The 26,423-nt window shown below is 33.7% G+C and overlaps 1 protein-coding gene across 1 annotated transcript in view; it reads left to right on the forward strand.

The window, feature by feature from the left end:
- PNPase (polyribonucleotide nucleotidyltransferase 1) overlaps positions 1 to 24,268 on the forward strand; it is a 189,998-nt gene extending 165,730 nt beyond the window's left edge. Inside the window, exon 13 of the mRNA XM_089640692.1 lies at positions 23,712 to 24,268. Coding sequence (XP_089496818.1) covers positions 23,712 to 23,864 — 153 coding nt within the window. The 3' untranslated portion in view covers positions 23,865 to 24,268. The remainder of the gene's footprint in view (positions 1 to 23,711) is intronic.
- The last annotated feature ends 2,155 nt before the right edge of the window (positions 24,269 to 26,423 follow it).

Genomic DNA, 26,423 nt, shown 5'->3' on the forward strand with positions numbered 1-26,423 from the left:
TATAACATATGTACATAATATCATTACTAATTACAATACAACTTATACATAATATTTATCACTAACCACTGCCATAATCAATAGTATTACTAATACAGAGTATCTCTGCTTAGTAGCCATGTTTTCAGCATATATCTGAATCTTTTAGGTAATTCGCCATTTTTTATATTGCTTAGTAACATGTTGAATACTTTGGGAACGTTGTATTCCAGGGTTCGCTGTCCGTATTTCTTGTTACTTACTGTTCATTACTGGTGAATTATGTTTCATGGTAATAATTAAGACGCTTAGTGAAAACCAATTATTGGTTCGGTTATTATATATATTTACCATAAATTATAAAAATATTGTAAATGGTTTTTTTTCAAATAAATATGTTAAAATAAATACTAATAATGATTCATTGCGCATCTCTCTCGATTCAAATCCGGGATGTTAGTTTTAAAAATCTGTTGATGGATATTATTCTTTATATTTTACTAGTTCAATGGCGGAGCACGTACACAATACATGATTCATGCGAAATGAATGGATAATAGTATAAATACTTGTTTAAATGTGGCCGACAAACTACACATTCTTTAAAAAATAAAAAATAAACGATTTCGAAGTCCAATTGTTCGACAAGTGAGGAAGCGTTTTCGCGTAGGTAGATTTTAACGATATAATTTAATTCGTTATATCGAGGATTTTATTTTTATGTATATATTTATTTTAATTTATTTTTATGTATATTTGCTTTAATGATGTTCTCATCACAAACTTAATAATTTTAAAATGTAAGCTTATTTTTATGTTGCTGCTGCTATTTTTGCTACTCTGATAATGTTCAAGTTTAATGGCCTCATTACTTTGTTTGTTCTTGGCTTCGGAGTTATTTCTGTCTTAAAATTTTGTAACTCATTATTTTCCACCCACGCTGCTGTCGATTAGCTACTCGAATTGGCTTAGCGGGTGGAAACGAAATTCCGTAAACAGAATAATTGTTACTTTGAATCATTTTTACACATTTTCTGTCAATGATCGCCGCGATGGAAACATTATTTTCGTTTTATTATTATTGCTTACTGCTTCTACCCCGCCACGCGTTGCCGTGGCTCAGTCTGTCTGTCCAGATAGAGAAACAATAGCGCGTTTTGTTTTTACGTCCAACAGATGAAGCTGTTTTAAAAAAACTGTTTTAACCCGTCGCAGGTGCAATCGGTAAAGAACATAGAATAGATAATGTATCGATACACCATTTTCAGACATAAACAAGTCAAAGTACGTGATTTTGAGACATCAAAACGTCTAAAAGTTCGTACTGAAATTAGAACTCATACCGACAGCTAAATAAAAAAACGATATTTTTATTTTATTGAAGTGTGATTGTGGTAGGTGCGGCTATTCGATAAATATCTTTTTTAAACATTATTTGATAATGCGGCTTCACTGGGTACTTTACCCGCTGCCGAGACTAATGAATTCAATGTGAGACCAATCGAGTTATTTCCTTAACGGACTTGATCTGTTATGATTTTTTTTTGTTTATCATTATCTCCACACAGGAGACCTCGTGAATAATTTCCCTCGTGGCCTATGTCATATTTCTGTGTGGAAGGTTTTTTTAAGGAAAGGAAGGAGAGGAAGATCAGGGAAGGAAAAGTTATGAGGGGTGGGTAGAAATCTGGCGGTCAGTATGTCCAGGAGTGGCGGAGGTTTGAATTCATCCTTTCCACTGCGGCTCATGGCGATGGGTTGAAAGAGCCCTGCTGGAGAGGGTAAAAGGTCTCCCTCAACTAGTGTCTCCAAATCCGGCCCGCTATAAAGTAGGTGGGCAGACGAATTCGCCGTCAAGACTTAGACAATTCTCACCCCTTCAAAGTCACCAATCGTAGCAAACCATTTGGGGTGACATATGGCAAAAGTGTTGGTTATCGAATATATGGTTCCCGGGGCGGCGGTACCCATACTTGCCTCCAAAATTGAAAATTTTTACAAAATAAGTGTAGTGAATCTATATTATTTTTAATCTATTTTTACGGGCGTTTAAGTCTTCGAATCATTATGACATATATTGAGTGTAATCTTTTTGTTAAATAATAAAATCAGTCTAAATTATTTCGATGTAAGTGAAGAGTGCCATTCTATATAATAATAATAATCATAAAATTTCATAATTTATTTGTTCAAATGACGCTTAGATTTCATTCCACTGGCTCCAGAGGGAACAAGTCTCGCTCTCTGGACCTCAAGGATGCGGTCAATCCGGACGGTCCGGCACATTTATCTGTTATACGGTATTTCTGAAACGTTTTACGTGATTCTCCGCTTAGCCACGGGAGACCTGAGGTTTTAAAAGCTTCTTTATTTGTGTAGAAAATTTCGTTCCTTTTTCCGACATTAGTTGTTTGTTGGTAAAAACTCTAAGGACGGGTTGTTTCGGAGAATTTGAACAATTCATCAAATTTCAACGTTCATTTTCGGGTTCTGTGAAAGACTTATTCAAGTTCTGTTTTTATATCATTGTAGGCTAGTTGCTTGACAAAACTGAAATAAAAACAGAACTTGAAAAAATCTTTCTCAGAACTTGAAAATGAACGTTGAAATTTGATGAATTGTTCAGATTCTCCGAAACAACCCGTCCTAAGTATCGCATTCGTGAAAGACTACCATTCAGAATTGAATAGTTGCTTGAAATGACTAGCTGTTTTTAGTGACCAAATATGAATAGCCAGGTAGATGCTTTCCATCCATTCTCTTCCCAATATCACTCGCCTCCCACTCCCAATTATTGGGGATGCCTGGCTCCATTGATTCCGGGCAGTTGTGGGTATTGTGACAGCAGTGCGTAGAGGGCGTTTTAATTTTACTGCCATGGCAATACTATACAAAAGTTTAAAAAAAGATCCTGATTGCAGTTAAAAAAAACTCTTTATTGAATTATTTTTCAAATTTTATTAGTTTGCTCGGTTTGTACGCGAGTACGCGTTATAAAGCTTATAAATATACTCCTCACTAGGGAGGACTGTTTTTTGATTCCGTAGTTTAAAAAAATATATTTTTATATTTATTTTCGGGAAATCGACATTTTATATTTTATCAGTATGTACATGTTATAGACAAAATAAAACAAATTATGGATTTCCTCCTTATGACTGTACCTTTAATGGTACGTATACATTTGCGAACCTAAACGCGAACCGTACCACGAATTACGTGAAAGGAACGAATCAACTGCAAGCGGCGTTTCACGCCATTTTCTTTCCCATAAGTTGAGGTTCAGTTCGGCAGTTCGGCTCGCGGATGTATACGTAGCATTATAAGACAACATAATAAGAATAAAACAATATTGAACTTTATGAGAAAATTATGTAAAAACAAAATATAGCTCTTAATAAAAAATCAAGTTTCTAGTTGTCTTTACATTGTCTTCATAATGTTTTCTAGTTGATTATCACTTGGTTAGTTCAGCCATGTATCCATTTCCGTATTTTTTTTGTTGTTTGATTTGGTAGAACATTATATACTTTCGTAGCACGGAATTTAATATTTCTTTGTCCAAAAGATGTATTCAAACTGGGAGTAACCAGCATATTTTGACTTATTGCCCTCTTTCAGTATTTATATTGGAGTATTCAGATATATACCTACATATTTATATATTTTAGTTTTAATTGAACACTTTGTTAGTAAGGTTTTGTAAATTGTAGACTCGAAAGTTTTTAAATACGTCTTCTGTCGAAGTTTGATTTTTGGATTTTCAACTCAAGAAGATCGCACTCAATTATAATACATGAATGTACACATAAGGATGATCTTCTATTCAATATTTACGTTCTCCGTTAGATAATCGTTTCTACTGTTTTGATTTAGCACTTGCTAAGTAATCACGAGCACACTCCTACATATCTTATTAAAATATTTTTTATTTATTAATAAAAATTTTTTCATCAATTTTTGTTAAATTTTATGATATAATTCTATTGCTAAAATAAATTTATCTTAGATTTTCATCGAATACAGCAAAATGCAATATGAAAAGCGTTTGCATGACATGCTAGTAGCACCAGTAAATGCATAAAGCTCGTTCATTTGGCGGTGTAATTTTGCTTCCGTGTTCCGGCACCTATTCAACTTCGGCGAACTTTCCGGATATTATCAAAACACCTGAACTGAATGCATTTTGCACAATGCCGACGGAAATTTCTACGGGCGATTGCGCTATAACTAAATACCACGACATTTTAAGGATGGTTCATGGGAAAGAGTTGGAACTAATTAAGTAAGTATTGCATTCATTCCTTGGCCTTCTTTTTATCAAGATATTATGTCAGAGATATAATGCAGTCAAGGGGTATGGACAATGGACATAGTTATTGAGGGTAAACGAAACACAAGATATTATACATTGCGTTCATAGATGGTGCTTATCAAAATATTTTTAGAAAAAAACATTTCCACGTTATGCTTAAAAATACGGAATATAAATATAATACCGGTCGGTAGCTGAGTTGACATCTCCTTTGGGTCCCACCCAGGCGTATTGTGTTCAATTCCTCGGCTGGCTAAGTCCTCCATCACAACAGAAGCAACATTTTCCGTTTACTGTGTTTGTAGTGTGAGATTTTCAAATATTATTTATTCGTAACCCGGGAAAAAAAAATCTATACAAATATTAAAATAACTATATTATTTCAAGAAACAATTCATTTTAAGGGTAAACGTAACGTACGTAATAATCTACGAAAATAATATAATCTACGAATATACACCTTTTGCAAATTATGCTTAAAAATATTAAGACAAATTATTTTTTTTGGGCCTGTACATACCTAGTATGAATATGAATAAATTTTTTTGTCCGTATAAAAACTCAATTCTTTCATGAAAGGCATACAAATACGACATTGGATGGAATCACCGATACAATATTGTATTTGTATATTCCTTTCTTCAAATAATTGCGTTTTTATACGGAAAAAACTATTTAAAAAACATAAATATTTTATTTTTTTTATTTCTTGCAGAGCAATCCCGATGAGTTACAAAACTTATTGTAGGACGAGAGGAACTTACAAAACATAGGTGGAAGTTAATAGTTACAATTTTACATTGGTATTTTAATATCAAAATTGTAAGTTTCACATATATTATTTATATGTTTATAAAACTATTAGCACACACGAAGATGTGAGCTAACTTAAGATTAATAAAATAAAATAAATAAATACGAAACAGTATAAAAATAGAAAAATATCAAAATTTTAAGTGTCACATAAAACGGTACACAAAAAATAAAAAGGGAGGTTAAGTAGAACAAACAAGAAAAAACAAAAAAGAAAACAGACAGGTTTACACGTAAGCACAGAGCCAAGGTAGGAATTTAGAAGAAGGTACTTACCCACTAATGCATTGGTAAAAATAGATTATGCTCGATTACAAGTAGGTACAGGGGATAGAAAAGGAGAGAGAAAGAAACAAAACAAAGAACAACACGACAAATATTACGTATTTTCTATTATTATGTTTTAAATAAATATTCTTTTAAAGCCTTACTTTGAATTTTTGGATTATGCTGTTCGTTATTCATATTCATATTAAGTATGTACGGGCGCAACCAGATAATTCGTCAGCATATCTTGCAAAAAGTGTAACATAATTAAATTTTCAGCCATCCATGAAAGGTGTTTCTTTTTCTAAAAAATAATAATGGCGCTAATTTTTATTGATTATTGAACACGAAGATTTTAACACGTATTTCGTTTACCTTTAATATAATTGACATAGAAGTACCATCTCCATTATTGCTTTTAAAGCTTCCTTTGATGCTCTCTTCTAACGCCTTTAGAAAGAGGCACTGAGAAGGGCCTATTCGCAAGGAAAGTGAATGTTCGGCGCCCGCGATGCGTCTTTTTGTCGGCGTGACTCGGCACTCCGTATATTGTGCTTTTTTCTAAGATATGCGTTTACTGCTTTAATATAGGTACTCGATAATACTAAGTACTTTTTCATGCATTTTGGAGCAGACTTGATAGAATGTCAACCGTTAAAATGTGAATAAAGTCGGTCACGTCAACTTGTGTAGTTTATAATAATAGTCCTTACCATAACAACATAAAGGCTTTTCTCGTGGAGCGGTTTTTTTATCGCACGAGAAATTTACTGCGCCGCAGGATTTTTCTTGCGTACATATTTTTATGGGTCTTACAGACGATTCAATTTGGTTGAGTGGTTGTTATCTACTGGTTGAGTTGAATGAAATGTTAAACCGTGGGTGCGTTGTATTTGTTTGTTTTGTTTTGTTTTTGAATCTTTATTTAGATGGACGCAATTTTTTCCATACATCTAGTAGGAAAATATTAAAAATACAAAAAATAATAATTACATTTTAATAGAAAAAGATAAATACACAAAATTACATTATATAAGATATCTAGGTGACTAAAATAATATTGGTGAGTATGTTCAACAATCAAAAATTATTTTTTACATATAAAGCACATGTCCTACGAAAAGTGCCAAGGCTTGGGGCTTCCTTTATGACATTTGGTATGTTATTATAAAATTTTAGCCCTTAATAAAACGCGCTTTTTGTGTGCATAAAAGTTTAGTTTTGGGAAGCCTAAAATCTCTGCGTCTTCTTGTAGGATAATTGTGAACATTTTCATGGTAAATGATATTTCTTTGCAGATAATTTGGGAGCATATTATTTTGAAGCTTATACATCATTGTTAACGTATTATATATTATATGGTTGGTTGTCATCATATTTAAATTTTGTAACATAATTTTAACTCTAGTAAAAATGTTTAATAATGCATTTTAAAATCATCCTCATCCCCCTATTTTGTATAACCTGTAGTTTATTATTTTGGGCTTCGTTACATAAAAATAAAACACTAGAATAATAATTTAAATGCGGAGTAACAATAGAATTGTGAACAAGGCGCGTTGTCTTTGATCCGAGTTATTTTTGATCCTTTTTAGGAATCCTACTTTTTTAGCAATTTTCTTTGTTATGTATTCTAAGTGTTCATCAAATTTTAATTTTTCATCTAATTTTTACACCCAGATATTTAATACTACTCTGTATGCGATAAGGTTTATACTTAACGCTTGATACACAACGGTTGAACTAACTAGATTGAGTGGTCTGTAAGGCACATTATGTAACTCTTCATCTGGAGCGATTGTGGTATAATTATTATTACCAAATTTCCTGTGCGACAAAAAACCGCTCGGTAAAATTGCTGGCCCTTAATAATTGCTGTGTGCAAACTGGTACCTTTATTTTGTACAAATTCAGATTGACGGAAATTAACATCTAACTATCTTATTTTTTATGAATTTCGCTCACAGAAGACACGAACTGCCGAGTAGAATATACCTAAAAGAGGCTCTATGCACTTACTCCCGCCTCGGGGTGTTTTTGATCAGCAGCTTCGACTACAGCCCTAGCGGGACGCTAATTCAATGATTAATTCAGTGGACGCCAATGTGTGATAAAAAGGGGAGGGAAATGTGAAGATAATTAGGTTATCGCTTAGCAGTCTGCCATCTCTTCCAGTTTCAACCCTTATTTCAGCAAGGAAGATAAATAGGATGTGCTGAAACAGGTGGGGGTGCGATGATAAAGACGCTCCCTGCCTGAGAGAACCTTATGAAATTAATTTGACACTTACAAATTACGTAGCATTGTTGTAAAATCGCTACCGTACTTCTTACGTTATTCGGGCTTCTATTTAGCTATGTCATCAATTTGCAAAATATGTACACATTTTTGTAATGTGAGCAAGTCGCTAATAATGTAATGCCTGCTCTACACTCTCTGTGTATCAATACGAGAGAACCGAGCGGAAGACTAACACGCTCGTTTTATTTCGTCTCATCGAACATCGCGTCATTTTACCTGCTCTCGGTCTCGTGTCGGTTTTTTGAGCCACAGTCAAATAATACGATGACCGAGAGCGAACGAAGCTACTACACGATGAATAATAATCATAAAAGAAACTGCACGTTACTGGTGATGATAGATACGCGCTCTTTCATCTGGGGCTGAGGTCAAAGTGTATAGCAGGCATAATAGTTCTGTGATGCTCTTCGACTAATCTAGGGAAGTGGATAACTTTGGTAACGGAGTAACGAACTTCCCACTAGTCATCAAGTAATATATTAGCTTAAGCTTTCATGGATGTCGAAGGCTTGAGTATACACGATGTTATAGGACGTAACTGACAAACTTTATCCAGTGATTCCTAAGTAAAGGACTAAAAAAGGTAAAGGATATCTTACTATAAGGTGCTATGTTAAAATTTTTAAGTTAGAGCATAGTGACAGCTATCTTTTTACTTTAAATAATGTTTCGGAGTCGCTGATTAAAGTTTGTCGGGTACATCTGTGTAAATGTCATCCGAGAAGGTATGACATTGTCGCATTTTAAACGAGGCTTTAAAACACATTTTTAATTATGTTTAATTCCATGTAAGGTTCTTTTAAGCTGCGTCCCGACCGTGTTTACCCAACCCTGATCAGGGTTTTGAACATCCTTTTTTTATTCCTCCCGGGAAAATAAAATTAAATGGAGTTACATCAAAACCACCTCAAGCTAGGCCGGGACACTGAATCTTAACTTTACGAGATTACCCCTCCACTCGTTGTTGTGGCTCAGTCTCTCTGTGCAGAAAAAATAACGCGAAAAAAAACATGTTTTACCTGCCACAGGTTTACAGGCATATAATAAAAACTCGCGTATTCAAATACAACGTGTCAAAATTGCACAGCAATTGGTGAAGAACTTTCGGAGGTTTAGTATTTTAAACAAACGAACATTTTCATTTTTTATAGTAGTTTTGTGAACAATATACCTCGCGTCCATAAAAATAAATTTCTACTTTTCTCTTATTTATCAATTAAATCCGAAATTTCCTCTGATATCATAAGATTTGTAAGTAGGCACCTTAATACCTACTTTTTTACTATTTCAAATATTTTTTTTTTATATAATTATTCTTTATTTTGGCTTCCAACCATTATTGGTGATCTTGGCCATACTCAAATAACATTTTTTTTCTGATAAACAAATACCACAAATGACAGAATATAAATACGCAGATGATTATAGATCAGCACCGAGTCTCAGCACCGGAATGAGATACGGGGTAGAATTAAAGTCGGTGTAATGTAGTTTTTTAACAGTAACATTTTGGTATTCACTAATGAATGATGGAACAAGTCGGAGACGCCCGAGAAAGACGTTAGCAATAGCATTGCCGGGTCCACTAATAAAATATAAATATAATATACAGTGGTACCTCGACATACGAGTGCCCCAACATACGAGTTTTTCGAGATACGAGCCGGCGAGCGACTGATTTTTTGCTTTGAGTTACGAGCGAAATTCGAGATACGAACTAGTTCGGTGAATAAGTTGTGTTCGCGTTTGGTGTTGCGTTTACATTTACATTTATAGTTGTAGTTCATTTATTTTTATAACCATGGATCGGAAGAAAGTTTGTAATCTCATAGAAGTTAAGTTAAGTCAGTGTCCCGGCTTGGTTTGAGGTGGTTTTCGTTACCGCCCGGTCAGGGAAGACCATCCCCGGTCGAGAAAATGAATATTTACTCATTGTAAATCACCCCCGATAGATTTGACCGCTGTCCTTTAAAATCGATGTTATCTTATTTTCACGTTCATGTGCGCGTTTAATGGACTTTTATTAATTACTATTTTAATAGCTATCCCTTCATTAACATTTTGAGAACGGCTCAGTTATTCGTTAACCTATAATTTTTGACTGGCATTCTATTCACATCTTTTTTTTTTAATGTCCTTTAACCTCCATGATAGAGCGCCTTTAAAACCAGAGCTTTCAGGTTAAAATCTCGAACAAATAAGACATTATTTTCGTTTATTTGGATTTTTTCAAAATGGTAAGTTTTTCAGAATCACTCTGGTGACAGACATCCCTATCAAAACAGAAACGTTCCTTAAAATGGTTTCTGCTATGTTTAGTGACTAGATCTGAAGAGGCAGATTCTTGCCAACTACAATTTTTTCTAAATGGGATACTCCCGGGAGTTAGTAGATAAGCTAAAATAAGTGTTTTTTTGTTGATTTTTTTCTTCTGATGATTTGATTTTATTTTTAAATACTTCTGTTTAAATTTCCCTTTTGTTTTCGGTAATGAATGAATGCAAATCTTGGAAGCGGAAATTAACCCACTTCCCGAGATACGATCGTGCTGAAACTCGGCAGATAGGGTCGTTGTTGATGACAATGCGTTCTATCAATCGGTGTCATTCACGTACATATACGAGGACATGTACGCATTTCTCTGAAATCGGACGGCATTACAGCAGTTAATGTACGAAATAAATGTCGGTCCTACCCGCTCGGCATCTGGCAAGGTCCCCTAGCGCGGTTGACTCCGTTTCCTAGGAAGGATTGACTTTTTACCTTGGTTAGATAGGAAGTTCAAATTTTACTGTATTCATGATATACAAATCATTTTTAGATGATGTTTTTGTATTTGTTGATATAGTTGCCTTTAAGAATATACACCGTGTTCCACTGTCATACAGCGAAACTTAGGGGTGATTAAGTATTCACGAAAAGCTTAGCAAAAAAAGTAGATTTTTCATTAGCCCCCAAATAAAAAGAGTTGATATATTCCTTATTTATGATGTATTCCTTATTTATGTGTGGTAGTCGAAGCGTTCATATAAACACACCTTTGTAATTATTATTGCTTCCCTGTCGGTTAGCAGTTCAATTTAAGATTTGAAATGGGAGTGTAATGGACACCTACGCCAGTGACATCGACTGTAAAATGCCGGTTTCCTCTCGGGGTACCTCGGGTAAGGATTTGCAATGAAACACAACTTCGCGAATGTCGTTGTACAACTGACTGGTTGGGCCAGTCGTTTGCGTATTTATTGGGTTAAAATACAGTTTCTATACGTGTTAATGGGGAGCAATTATTCTTATATCTAAACAGAAATATTATACGGCGTCATAGCGCCGAGAATTAATTACTAAGGTCCCACAGTTTTGTCGTGCATGTAATTCATCCTTGAACTGGCGATATGAGACGTTTACGGTGGCTTAAAATCTTATCATCTTGCGAGATAAGCCTCAAAGGAGTCGGCGTCGTAAAATGTGTGATATCAGAAAATTCATTTTCTTACTTATTTAGGTACATCTATCTGCTGTCCGGTACAGGGAGGGTGGCCATTTTACTACCCAAACAAATTATCATTACTCGGAAAAGTAAATCTACGATTACACTCACTGGAAATTTTGTGATTTTTTTGTTGTAGTTAGAATTATTTATTAAAAAAAAATTTAAGGTTTTTTTCTTAGATAATATGAATTACCATCCCTTTTCGTGTTTATATTTTATTTGAGTCAGAGGTCTTCCTAATCTTTATTTCAAAGTCGTCCCCTGTTTGTATTCTGGACCACGCGACAGACCAGCCCACATCCCCTGAGGTCGTTCGTACAATTTATCGGTTTGGCGGCTTTCTGGGTCGGCTGGGATGTTTACAGTCACCAGGCCGTACTCTGCCCACTTGCTTCACATTGTCTCTATTTGACTTCAAGATCCCCGAGGTGAAACTACCCGCAGCAAAAAGATAAACTTCTTACCGATTAGTACATAACCCCGCCAAACGTTGACAAACATTGAAACTTTGAACTGAGGTAATCTTTGTAATACTCGGCGGTTTTCAATTCTGCTTGTTGGTGATTTATTTTCAATGGAAAACGGAGCATTTCGTCTTACTCGTTTTCTTTATCAAAAAAAGCTACTAGACACGTTTTTCGCAATAAAACATGTTCAACTGGGTAATCTCTTTCCGTGGACTAGTTTGTATCAAATTAAACAGGTGAAATATTAATGATTGCTTTTTGCTGTCGTTGATATTTCTTGAATCCCGAATAAAATACGAATATTTGTCACAAGGTGAATATGAAGAATGTATCACAATTATAACCGAATTGTCTTTATGTTTAAGAATATTCTAATCAAAAAACACATGGCATTTATTCAAACAACTAAGCAACAAAAACAAATTAGATACAACCTTGTTGCTTTGAAAATCAGCTAATTTAAACTCGGGGAAACATAGTTCTTTCCGATTACTTTAATTATTTTTTTTGTTAAATGCCATGTTTGTTTGTATAGAATGTTCTTGAACATAAAGATAATTTAATTTGCTATATGTTCTGCTTTTTCACTTTTTCATAAATGTAATTTTTCATTTATTTTTTCAGTTTCACGCAATTGGCAGATGGAACTTTGTTGTACCAAGCGAGTAATTTCGAACACTATGCAAAATGGAACTATTTTGCTCCAAAAATATTTTATCTATGGCAGATGGAACTAGGTTGCCCGTAAAATTTACAAATTGAACCTTGTTGTTCTAAAAATAAATATAAAGTTTTTTTGATAGAACTAAGTTGCTCTTAAATTGCAAATGGAACTCATTCTTCTAAAAAATAAATTCAAATTATTTTAAATTAAACATTGTTGCATAATTATTTGTGAATTTAACTGAGATGTTGGACATATTTTAGATATATTAGAGTTTGGAAAAGAAAAAAAAATCGAAAGAAACTTAAGCAAAAAAGTCAATTTTAGCCAAAATGTCAGATAGATACTTATTGTCCCAAGGGCACGATTTGACGAGACCCTTGCTTCATTTTTCTCTCTCATATCGTGCAGTTGTTGCTTGGTTCATTATTGGTTTTTAGGGGCTTGCTTGCCTTAGCTCTCGGGCTTCGCTTCTTATGACTTGATCACAAAAAAACCTGACGTGGTACTGAACGCAAGCGAGGCGAACGTGGGTCTGAACGCAAGCGAAGTAGTTTTGAACGCATGCGAGGCGAACGTGGGACTGAATGCAAGCGAGGTGGGACAAAACGCAAGCAAGGTGAACGAATTTACTACACCCTCGCACTGACCATGTCCAATAATACTGATGCTTTTCGTTAAGCTTTGCTATTACCTAAGAAGTTGTGGCTATCTTCAAAATATCATTTTCCCCCAATCTTGAATATATCATAAATATTGTTAGTCTTACTGACTAAAATGAAAATTACGTCACCTTGTTCGATTTCCTTATTTTTTCCGTTCTTTCAACCAAACAAAAAACTAATATTTGTCGTCGCCGAAGGTTTGAAAAACGGAATAATTAGTAGGGAAAAGTGTGGATTACTGATTGGATATTTGTAGTGTGTGGTGTGTGGAGTGAGGTGTGTGCACTGGGCACGTATAGTGGGGACTGCAGAAAACATTGGCGTGGCCGACCAAACAATATGCATTCAATTGATACCAATTACTAGCTGGACGACAAATTGACAAACACTTGAATTGAAATGGACTTTTTTCGTTATTCATGACGTGCATTGGAGACTGGAGTAATAATTTCTTTGTAAAATTACGCATGTTTTCTAGATATCATGGAACCAGAATTAAATACTTTAAATCGGATTATGTCGAGAGACCGAATAGCAGAAGAGTGTGATTTTTTTATTATTTCATTTTATTGATTACCTACCATAAAACATGTGTCATTTTACAAAGAAATTATTACCCCAGTCTTCAAGGCACGTCATAAATAGAGTGATATAACGTCAGTAGGCTATGTTACCTAGTTTTGTTTCATCACTTTTCATGACTTTATATCACTTTTTGTTGTTGTGTTGAATTGTGATTTTGATGAGTTATCTGGTCACCATAATTCTCTCGATCGTGCCATGTCTTTCTGGGTTGTCCCCGTTTTATTATCTCATTCGCTTGCGTATCACACACTTTCTCCGTCTATCCGTCTATACTTGTCCGAACTATCTAAGCATCTCTTTCTTAATCTAGTTCATTTCGCTTACATCGGCCTTTGCATTATTTCCGATCTCCTCATTCGTAACACTTCCTTATATTATTTTATTAAGGAAATTAATTTCTACTGCATTCAGTCTAATTTCTTCTTCCAGTTTAATGCCTCACTGCCTTGCATGTGGGTTGATATCAGAACTCTATTGTGAACTGCTAGCCTCGCTTCGTTTGACAATTACTCCATAGTAGAGTACATAGATGCAATCAACAAATTAAATGAACACCTACAAAATATAGCGAAATGACTGAAATTCAACAAATTGAAACAAAACAAAATATATGGAAATAGGCAACAAAACGCATAACACTGAGTTAAAATCAACAATTAATGATGAAAAAATTGAAAAAGTAAATGAAATTAAGTACCTGGGTGTATTACTCGATTCGAAACTCACTTTCACAGCAAATTTTGAATATGCGGAAGGTATAAAAAAAATGTCAATTTTCTTAGAAGATTAAGAAATACACTAAATGGAAACACTACAGAGCTCATTCATAATCCTATAGTTGCTCCACATTTAGATTATTGCTCTACTATGTTATATTTGGCCAATGAAAGAAATTTGAACAAACTAGATGTTATACAGAATAGAGCTATGAAATGTATACTGGGAAAAGGCAAATAAGCAAATGAAAGAGCAGCTAATTTGGATTCCAATTTAAAAGAGTCTGTTATTAAATGTGTTAATTTTTGTGCATAAAGTCACGAACAACCAAATGCCAAAATAAGAATGAAATTGTTTTTAATAGAGATGTTCATAATTACGAAACCAGAAATGTAAATAGAATTAGATTGCCACATATGAAAAAAAAATCAAAATCGATGTATGATGAAATGCCTGAAAGTCTGAAGAATGAATGTATTTAAAAAGAAATGTTATATTTATTGTAAAAATTACAAAAAAGTTACAAAACGAAATATTATCTTGTTTATATTAGTTTCTATTGAAATGTTGTATAAACTAACTCAATAAATAATAAAAAAATAACTTAACAACAATTAGTTAATTTTACACACCAATCCACTCATAAATCAAGCATTTATTTTTCATTGGAATAGCTTTCTTTGAAACGAAGAATTATTAGAATAATCAATTGGTTCGCAATCTTTTACTATGAGGTGTGGTTTCTTGAAAAATTAGCCTTAATCGTCCCACCAATTTCAATAGAATATATCATCGATTCTGAGTAAAGTTTCGTCTTCTTCGTAAGTGTATGTGAGTCATGGTAAGTCATTTCTCATTGGTGATTGTAGCCGCTCCCTTCCTGCATCATGTCTTGAATCAGTAAGAAACGTAATCTGCCCCATTATGTCATGTGTAGTGACTGCACCATGACCGCTCCATGACAGCATTCTGACTTCATAGACACATAAATTACACGAAATGGACATACCGCGCTATTCTACAACCGGTCTTTATTACCAGAAATGGATACATTCAACTGGATTCAGTCATTGAATGGAACGTACGGAGGAAGATTTACTTTCATGACTAAACAGATAATCCCTCGAAACAAACAACTAGTTCTGTGATCAGTAGACCTCGGGTCCACAAAGTATGTTTCTTATTTAATAAATCAAAACCAAAATTTCCTCTGAAATCCTAAGCTTTTTTAGTAGGTACCTTAAATAATTAATAATAATTTCGCTGCAGCAGCTGATCCAGTTTCTTCACCACCTAGGATTCTTGATGCAGAGTCTCCATCTTCTATCTTCGTGTCACCTGTTCCTGTACTTCATTTTACTTAACTTAACTTCACTTTATTTTTGTAATATTTATATTTATTGTAATACTTGCATCAACTGTAAAACGCCCCTGAGGTGATATCTCACAAAAGCGGCCCTATACAAATTATCCAATAAATAATAATAAAGAATAAGATTTAGATGTAGTGTAAACTGTGCTAAAATATCGTACAAAAAAGTTGTAAATGCAAGTAATTCTAAAGGTTTATACTAGATATAAAAATGTAATGTTTAAACTAAATGTAAACTTTAAAAAGGTATCTGATTGATTTGAACGTGCCATGTTTTCCTAGATTTGATTCGATCGGGTTTAGGTTGGTAGAACTTTTCGTTCCCCATAATTGAAATACGTTCTAATTTCGTCACACGTCATTAAATTTATTCAGCGTTAAATTCTGCTCTAATGCCCAATTTTAATGAGACAACCGAAGCGATAAGATGTCTTGATTGCCTGTGACTCAGAGGTCGCGGGTTCAAAACCCGCAAGGTCAATTGGATGAACAAAACAAATTTATGAATATTTGCATATGAATATTTGCACCTCTGAACAAATTGCAAAACATTAATATTCGATCAATCTCACATGCAGAAAATGAATATGGCTGATTTATTGAAATCCTGTTAAAAACGTGATGGCAATCCATTTCCTGATAAATTATGAGTCCATACAGAAAATATCGGAACACGTGTTCATAAACGTGTTCTTTTACTAATAAATATAACGACGAAATGCGACAATATTAGTATTAACACATTTTCCGCCGTCCTCATAACACATTCGTGTTTTACTGATAATTTGTTAGGAATCTGTCAATTCATTTGTTGAAGGCCTGCAATCCCGTTTTTAACAAAAATGCTAATAATTTGACGAGGATTTTAATAAATTAGCAATATTTTATATAATTATTTCCCCGTTTACGCTGTTTGTATACCACTGTCCAGAATCAAAACGATGTTTCTTAAAGACATTCATTTATCTATTTTTAGCTACCTGATTTGAATAGCCAGGTATATTCTAATCCTCTTCCCCTTCCCTGAGTTGCCCTTCGGCTTAGTTGATATCGCGTTTGGGTCCTACCCTGGCGTAGCGTGTTCATTTCCTCGGCTGGCTAAGTCCTCCATCAAAACACAAGCAACATTTTCCGCATTCTGTGCGTAGTAGGAGATTTTCAAATATTGTCAGGTCATTCGTAACCCAGGAATGTTTATCTTTCTCTAAAAAATAAAATTACAGGTTTAAGAAATAACCTGATAATATTTTAAAATCTCCTAACATGTTTCTTGTGCAATGATGGAGGAGTGGGAACCCAACGCATGTGTCAACTCAGCCACCGACCGGCCTTACATTCACTAATTGAGAATGCCATGGTTTCACCGACTAAATAAATATCTTTTGTATTATTTCATAATATCGGATATTGTTTCACGAACTATGTAATACAAAAGTAAGTTTCTGTGTATATAATATAAACGTTTTGATAATAAAATGGTCCCCACATATAAATATTCTGAACGAAAGAATAAGGAAACTAACATATATATTTAGATGTTTAAGAGATATTTTAAACGAAAAATTACTTAGAACCACATACTTCGCTTTCTGTCAATCAATTATAGGAGGGAGGTACATATAAAAATCAAACACAAACAATTTACATATCACAAAAACTAAAAATTAAAAACTTTATTAAAAAAACCCTATTCATATTCGTCCGAACTTTTATTCAAACAATTTAAGGTCAGAAAATTAAGTGCATTATACTTCTACCATGCAACATTACAAATTTATAAAAACAATATTCAATACTTCCTACTCCTAAATATAAAAAAAACAATAGGACAGTTCAACCATGAATATCTCGGAGTTAAATATTTCAACTCATTACCAGAAAAAATTAGAAACATGAATGCAAATGTAAAATAATTCAAGAGCCACCTTAAAAAGTATTCCGATCACTTGAACTGAATCATATCAAATTTAAACCAATATAACAACCCCCCCTATACACACAAGCCCTGCTTATTTATGGGGGTACATCAAATACTTACATTATATTATGTTATTAATAACTGTATTATATTGTGTAATGTAATTCGTGTATAAAAAAAATAAAATAACAAAAAAAAATATTTATTGCTACTTAAATGCTTATGCTATTTAAATGATTTGGAATATTTAACCAGTTTAAGTTTTCATTTTATGCAATAAAGGTACATACGATATGTACTTTTATTACATAAATATATATCCCGTCATGCTGTAATGATGTCATGCCGTGTCATGTAGTGTCCCTCGATACGGTAAAAGTTTGAATGTTTTGACTAAATATTAATTTGGTTAAACAACTTGGCCTTCGATTAAAACTTCAAACAGTTTGTCGTAAGTATTATGCGCTGTGTGGTTTGCAATTCATCTTTGTATGCTTAGATAATAACGAGAAATTTCTAATATAGATATATCAACATTATTATTATGAGGCTAAATTAAATTTCTACATACTTGTTTTGGTTTTAAACCATTATCTTCTCATATCTTGAGAGACGTACGAGTACGACATGTTTGTCACTGATCCTGCATATTTATGCATGCATTTATTGCACTGTCACTGCAATACGCCTACAACTTATTATGAGGTACAGTTCTATGTATAATTAATTAACCTTAAAGTTATCTGTTCATGGTTATTAATCATTCGCCATTATGTGCATAGCCGTTATCTTGTGAGTAAATGATGTGATGTATAAGACATACAATTCTCGGAGGAAATAGTATATACATTGCGTCCGGAATCTAGGTTCAAGCGAGAAACTAGAAAATTGACATCACATTTAAAAAAATGTATTAAGTTAAAAGAAACATACATATTTCACTTTCTTACATTAAGTACCTATATACAAACATTTTCGTAATATTATTATTTACTGCCCACGAAACATATTATATATTCACTATCTTAAGATACAAAAGTTTTTTTATTGAATATGTTCCTCGTTTTCAGGCCATCGGGAAGAAGATTGTATATGTGTACACCTTTATGACCTACATTCTTCTTTTACCACTTTCAATCTTTACTGAATTATAGTATAATTAATTATGTTGTGTTGTGTAGGGTGATTTTGTGGTATGTTTAAAAAATATATATTTTAGCCTTTGTTTTCGAGTAAATCGAGTCCAAAGTTTGATTTTTTTAGGTCAAATTCGAAGAAAAAAATCGGTTGCTGTAGGGATAAATCAGCTGGTTTAAAATGCGTCGACGTAGAATCGGCTACAAAAATATCCTTTTATAACCCTTTATTTGCCGAAAATAATGAAAAACATTATTAAAAAAAAAATTAAAAAATCAGATCAATTTTTTGTTTTTGTTTTGCGTTTTTTATGTGATGTAAATTCACCAGTTACCCGCTTGTACTATGAGTTTCCAGACACTGTTTACTTACCGGCTTCTTAAAGTCCCATAAGGCCCGTTTTAACGCATCTTTCTGTTACATTTAACGTTTACGCGAGTGAGAGAGAGGTAACAGAGGAGCTCTCAGCGGTAAGCCGATAGCGCCTACAATCCTCACAATGTTCTCGCCTAGGTCATACATTCAATAATATCTTGACACACATATTCGTATAGTGTTACTTGGCTTTATATCATATTGATCGATGTTACGAATGTACCTACTTATCTCTTTCGAATCTTTGCAGCGTGATTGCGTTATCTTGAATTATCGTTATCGATTTTTGATCTGCGTATTATATTCACTTGGCGAATTATTTTTTGTGAGAAATCTTACTACATCCCAACTAACGATTATTTTTTATCACTTCTTAGATAATAAATATATAATAATAGTCTTTTTTTTCATTGGGTTTCATTATTATCTGATAACATATATTTTTAACCACCGATTTTAGAGTAAACTTTGTAACTTGATGAAACATGTCGACATATCGTGGTTAAAACTAAGTATTTCATTACTATTAAGTTAATAATTTTATCAGTTCTCCTCCTCGCATCTTTGCACACCTTGATTCGTTCACATTCATACATATTCTTCTGATATTCCAACTTTTTACGAAACTACTCAAACATTCAATTAATTTATTTCGTTTATTTTTTTCCACAACTTCTTCTGTTCACTTGCATCTCAATTTTAAAGATGTGTATTGTTTCGAAACATTTTTCATACACTCGCTTTTTTTATTTTTTATTATTTATTTTTTTATTATCAATATAAAGTTTTTTTACAAATTTTTTTTTCGATGTCTGTCTCACTAGGATAAACCTGTGTCGAGACAGACGTATTTGATACATAAATTAATGTTTACATATTATTATTACATAATATTTAACTGTGAACAATAGACCTCGAGTTCAAAAAAGTATGTTTCAAATTTAATAAATCAAAACCAAAATTTCCTATCAAGTCGTAAGATTTGTAAATAGGTATTAAAATTCCTACCTACATATTTAAATATGTAACATGTATTTTCTGTAATATTTTTAAAATTTCAAATGCGGTATTATACAATTTGTCCAAAGTGATATCAATATCTCAATCACAATTCTTTTTTCAAACATTCTTCATGCAGGTAGATAACATAATATTGATTATATAGTTGACAGCTCTTAGAAGGATACACGCTCACGCGAACTCTGGCGGGATAAAAAGGAAATATCCAACACGGCCACCGTCTAGTACCGGAACGTACAGGCAAATTTACAGACATGCAAAATGCAAAACAAGAAATGAAAAATGCTTGACTTGAAACAGGAGTTTGCTACGCTCATGATATAAATATTTTCACATCTAATATGATTGCATCATATACGAATAGGTATGCCACAGAGATCCCGTATCTACCGCATTCGGTCTTATTTCTCTGCCGGTTCCACACCTCATTGCTTTACGGATCTGGTAGAGCTGGTATTAGAATTTCATTGGCTGAGAGTCTCTGTAACTTTGACAACTACAGCATACAGTTATCTATTAATTGAATTTTCTCATTACCCTCCTATCAATGTTTCCTTCCCCGTCTTTGGCGAACTCCTTGAACTCCCGAAGCAGACACATTCATCCACTTGTTCGTAGGTTTCCCGTTCCTTTAATCTCACAATCGCGATATTATCTGAAAATAATTCGTTGCTGTGTTCGTAATCTTGACCTAAATTCTGATAACCCAGTTTATCTTTTTGGCTCCGAACATTTTAACGTAGATTATTTTATTTTATAGCCTTGTATAAAGCGTTAAACCTCATTCGTAGGTATACAGATAAAATTGTACAATTACATTTTGGAATTGTTTCTCCCAAGGGTTGGAGAATGGCATTATGACACATTTCATTTTGAGAAACCTTGACATGTCCCTAACGAACGGTTTCACCAAACTTCGCAGAATTTTTAACCCAATAAATTAGGAACGTCTAAAAATCTGGTGTTTATTTTCATCTTATTTGTAGTGTAGTATTTTCTGTTTTTCATGTTTTGTTGTTGACCAACATAAATTCTTTTCTTTGCATTATTGTTCAATGAAAGAAATTCACTATTCACTATTCCTCTTAATCTTATTTCCGATACTACCTTTATCATTTGTACAATAAGCATATCTATCCAAATACATATTAATGCTGTAAAGTTGCGCAGCTTAGGAGGGTGTAAGTATGCGACAAATATAGTAGGTACCTACTTACGATTTAGAGGATTATTATGATACACGCTGTTATAATTAACAATTTTTAGGTATAAATAATATATCGACTGAAGGTTGAAATTACAGATTCACAACTTGGAAGTTTTTAAGGAACACAAAATTTAATCGGAAATCAGTTTAAACAATCAAAAATTTATAGCTGCAGATGCCTCCAGGGTGGTGATGCGTATGACATACAAGAGTAACAAATGACACTATTGGGAAAAGTTCTCATGTTGCAATACTTGCAACAAAAATATGTGACAAGCAAAACATTAATCTCAGACTCAAGAGTGTTATTAATATTGCTGTTTTTACAACCAAACTTTTGCCATTCATTCAATGCTCCTCTAAGGCAGAATATGTATTTTAAATATTAAAATTATTATGGTCGCATTTCTTACCCTTTGTACTCCGTTTTCGCCGCTACGGCGACATAGGAAACATTCTAACAACTCCGATGGCGCCGCAGCGGCGATATAAACAATGGGTATACATTTTATTGTTTAAAAATAAAAGGGTCCTTACAGGTATACTATTCAGTTGTGTACAGTACCCACTTACAATTGGTTGTGCTTTTTGCTCTGTTTTTCATACATAACAATAACTACGCATTCATTTTATTTTGGTGGGCATTAAATATTCTCACTCCATCAGAGACCAGGCTCAATGGAAAACTCCATATTTTAAGAAAAGGTTCCAAGCGGGATTGTGTGGTCTGCTCGAAAAGGGTAGTAGAAGGACGAAGACGGGAAACGTTTCCTAACAAGCCACGTATGCATTTGGGTGACTGCTTTCTAAAATACCACACGTTAAAAAATTATAAAGATTAGAATATGCAAAATTTTCTTTTATTAACAATCTTATATTATAATAAATATATATTTCTTAACATAACTATATAATTTTATTTATTGCCCTACCAAAATATGTTTTTTTCAAATTTTCTAAAAATATCGTAAATTTTATTTATACAAAAGTTACACCCTATAGAGTAGCTGGTATACCAAATAAAAAATAATTTGGAGTACAAAGGGAATACGTAAGTTGGAATCTGAAATCAAAAATAACTAAATCCACTCTCTTTGTTATAACTTAAGTATAACGTAAAGTTTGGTTGTAACAAATCTTCTTTCCTCGTGTAATTGAATGGTAAACATTTATATGTTGGGTTGTTTTAAGCGTTCGCATAAAAACCCTATCTATAATGTTTTCCCAAGTCGTTTTCACTGTTAGTATCGCTTGACATTGCCTACCGTTAAATTTATGTGCACCCGTGGAATACCGTACGCTGGCATCTCGCTCAGAATTCAATCTATATGTAAAATAGTCGGGATTTTTTTAACTCGATCTGTCTGTTTTCAAATGCAAAGCATTATTAGATTAGATCGTTTGTGCAATGAATCATCGAGACCATCATTCGGAAACAAACACACATCATGAAACGTTTTATTTGTCAATTTAGTTTGGTCCGCTATTTCGCAACTTTGACGCTTTTGGGTGTGTGTGTGTAGTGTTATTATTTAAATTTAAAATTTCAACATTTTCTATGCTATTTATAGATGCAGTAGTATAACTAAACAACTAAACCATATTGCCATATGTCATTTGAAATTTTATCTGATATTACCTGCTTTTTTTGGGAAATAAATGGACTACTAGTTGATCAAATCTAATCACTAAATTTGGCTAAAGCCATTTCAAGCAACGTTACGACTATGAATGGTAGCGCCTCACCGACAGCAAATTTCTGTGTCATAAAAAAATAAATGATCTTCATTTTATGTGACTTAATAAAACTTTGAGAAATTTTACTACCGATAGTAAATTTATTTTGCATCAAAATGTTTTTTCTCTATTTTCTATCCTAAATATGTTTTGTAAAACACACCTACTTGCACTCTCGTGGGATTTTTGCTTTAGGTTAAGATTTTTTAATAACTTCTTCATTCCATGTTGTCCTTAATTAAATAAAACCAGCAAGTTTTATTGTGTTTTTAGGAAATTAAGCTTCGTTAATAAATCATCACTTACATCATTTCTCTGATCTGATGTATTTGATTTATTTAATAGTACTTCTTTACGTCATCATGATTTTATAACCATGACTTAGATGTAATGAACCATCTTTACAGTCAAACAAGTCATTTGTGAGTTATCTCGTCACAAATTAACAGTCAACTCAATATAATATTTAAACCAACTATGAACTAAAATACTATTAACGATGAAGTCCCACAAGGATCCATACTACGACCCATGCTATTCTAATTTTACGTTAAATATATGGAAATGTATCAGTCGGCTAAAAAAAATCGGCTGTTCTTGCTCTTCACAGAGCGAATTGAATTTTTTTTTTCAATATTAATCATAATTATTTATCTCACCATACGTCTTTTTCTTCTTCCAGGTGGCGCACCCCTCTGCTCTGGGTCTCAATCAGGGCGACGAGATCCAGGTCAAGTACTTCGGCAGGGACCCCGTGTCCGGCCTCATGAGGCTCTCCAGAAAGGTGCTCCAGGGTCCTAGCAACGTAGTCAAAAACCTCGACAGAACCATCTGAACCTCCAACTAACTCCCAACCCAAATCACAAATTAATTCAAATCAGAAATGTTATGTTCTTTCAAACTTTAAAGGGATTATTGGAAGAATGCAGAACTTGCTCTACGGGTTCTGCATTCCAGTGAGTCCTTTCAAAAATTATAAGGACTTTGCAAGAAATAATTCTGACAAAATTCGAAGTTTGGAAGTTGATATTTTTAATTACAATTTGTTATGGATTAGGTCTTACTCCATAAAGGTTTTTCATATAAAGCCATCTTAAAAATTTTGAAGTCAAATCCATTTAATAATACATCTCGGAACAATGTACGTACTGCGTCGTCGTTTATAAAAAAGTGTATTACATTGGCCTTATTTTAAATTTGATCTTAACATATAATTTTAATTATTTTTGAATTTGTGTAAAGTAGATATTTATTGATACATGTAATACTGAATATTTAAATATACATATAACAATCATTGGCAGGTCATCAATCATAGTTTTTTGTTATTTTTTTTCTTATATTGATTATGTTGAAAAATTGGGAATCATCATTTAAGAAGTGAAAAATTTTCCAAAAAATCTTTAGAATAAAAACTTTTTCATAAGCGGGCACAACTTTATAAACTTGTTTTTACGGACTTGAGTTTATTAACAAGAAAAACAGTATTGACCTCCTACATTAAAATTAAAGATTTTTCATCATTTTTTTGTAAATAGCGTATCGTTATTCAAATATTCTCATTTTTACAAAATTATTTTGTAAATAAATCAAGTGTTATTTAAAAAAATAAATTTGATATTTTTGTTTGTGCTTGTGTATTATTAACTTTTAGTATTCCTTTATTTTAAACACGGATTTGTTGTGCATTAACTCCACAATCCCCAAAGAAAATAATTTTAAAAAAAGGAAAAAGTGAACGTGGGTCTTGAAGATACTGTGTTGAGGAATGAAAACAGAGGCCGGCAAATTCTTCATTCCACAGCCGAACTGTTGAATACAGGAACGAGTCCTAGAAGGGACCCGTTCTCTTACAATACAAATAATAATATTTAGATGATTTGTATAACGCCGTTTTTGTGCAAAATCACCTCAAGGGAGCTGTACAAATACATAATACATTTCTATAATGATCTATGTAATTACTAACTTTATATGGAGATAATATACAGCACCATACTGGTAGGTCACTTAAAGCTGGGTCCAGACATGTTCTTTTGTCCGTACCGTACCTCCGTTTCGTACCAGCGTCGCGATCCAAAAACTCTGGACGCATCATCTTTTGTCCGTACCGTACCTCCGTTTCGTATCCGCGTCGCGATCAAGAGCCCGTATCTCCGTAACGTCGCTGCGATCATCGCGTGTTCATTTCCTCCCACCATGTCGTCGACTGCGGAAGTGTTTGAGAATTTGACGATTGCTTGCGCGTCCTTCATTGTTATTCACAATAATATAACGAAAAAAAAACAAAAAAGGCGACGTTGGTGGGAGTTAGAATTGTTCAAAAACAGAGAAAGATGTCGCACGCCGCGAACACGTCCAGACTGGCGCAGACCCGTACCGTATCGCCTTTGAACGGGTCGAAAAACCGACTCACGATGGATCGGAGCGTACCTCTATCCGTATCGAGACGCCGTACCACCGTACCGTACCGAACGGGCGTCCAAACTAGCGTTCTTGATCGCGACGCTGATACGAAACGGAGGTACGGTACGGAGAAAAGAACATGTCTGGACCCAGCTTAAGATTAACACTTAATTAACATTAACTAATTGTTTATTAGCGAAATTTAGATACAGGATTTTGGACACAATTGGAAAATTAGATATAATTGGACTTTCTCTCAGGAATGGTATATTTAATTTAACGGTGTGACAGCTTAAAAAGGTTTTAGTTTAGACGTGAATTCTGTTGGACTTGTTATGGATCTTAGTTCCGTAGGAAGTTTATTTCAAGCTTTCGGACCAGATGATCCGAAAGCGAGATCACCAAACTTAGTATTTGGCTTTCGCTTAGGTTCCATCAGTCTGCCTACAGCTGATGATGTTGCTGATCTAAGAGTTGACTGCCTCTGACCAGTATTTTCCGGGACGCATAGTTCATACATATTAGGTGGGGTCATTTCATTGATGGGATTTAAACACCATCCAGCACAATTTTCAGTGGATTCTTTCAGGGCACTTGAGCTAGTGAAGGTTACGAAGGTGTTCTGAAATGTGCGATTATTTAAAAACCCCGGTTATGAGCCGTGCTGCTGCATTAAACACTAATTGAAGTTTGTCAATTTGATATTTTGGAAGGCTGGCGTAAATGCCGTTGCAGTAATCGAAACGTGAGACTACGTGAGTTGATAAGTAGTTTTGTTGCTTCTGTAGGAAGGTTTCTTCGGACAGACGTGAGTTGTCCTAGGTGAAAAAAACGGTGCTTACAGTGCTATTTATTTGACTTTGAAACGAAAAGTCCGAATCTAAATTGACACCGAGAAGTTTGACTGTTGTTTTTGGGATAATATCGTTGACGGGAATAAAAATAAGTGAATCGTCTATGAAATGTTGATGTTTGTTTGTGGCCGCCC

This window comes from Hesperophylax consimilis, chromosome 16 (genome assembly GCF_061612785.1).
Source record: "Hesperophylax consimilis isolate HC1 chromosome 16, BYU_Hcon_1.0, whole genome shotgun sequence".
Lineage (NCBI taxonomy): Eukaryota > Metazoa > Arthropoda > Insecta > Trichoptera > Limnephilidae > Hesperophylax > Hesperophylax consimilis.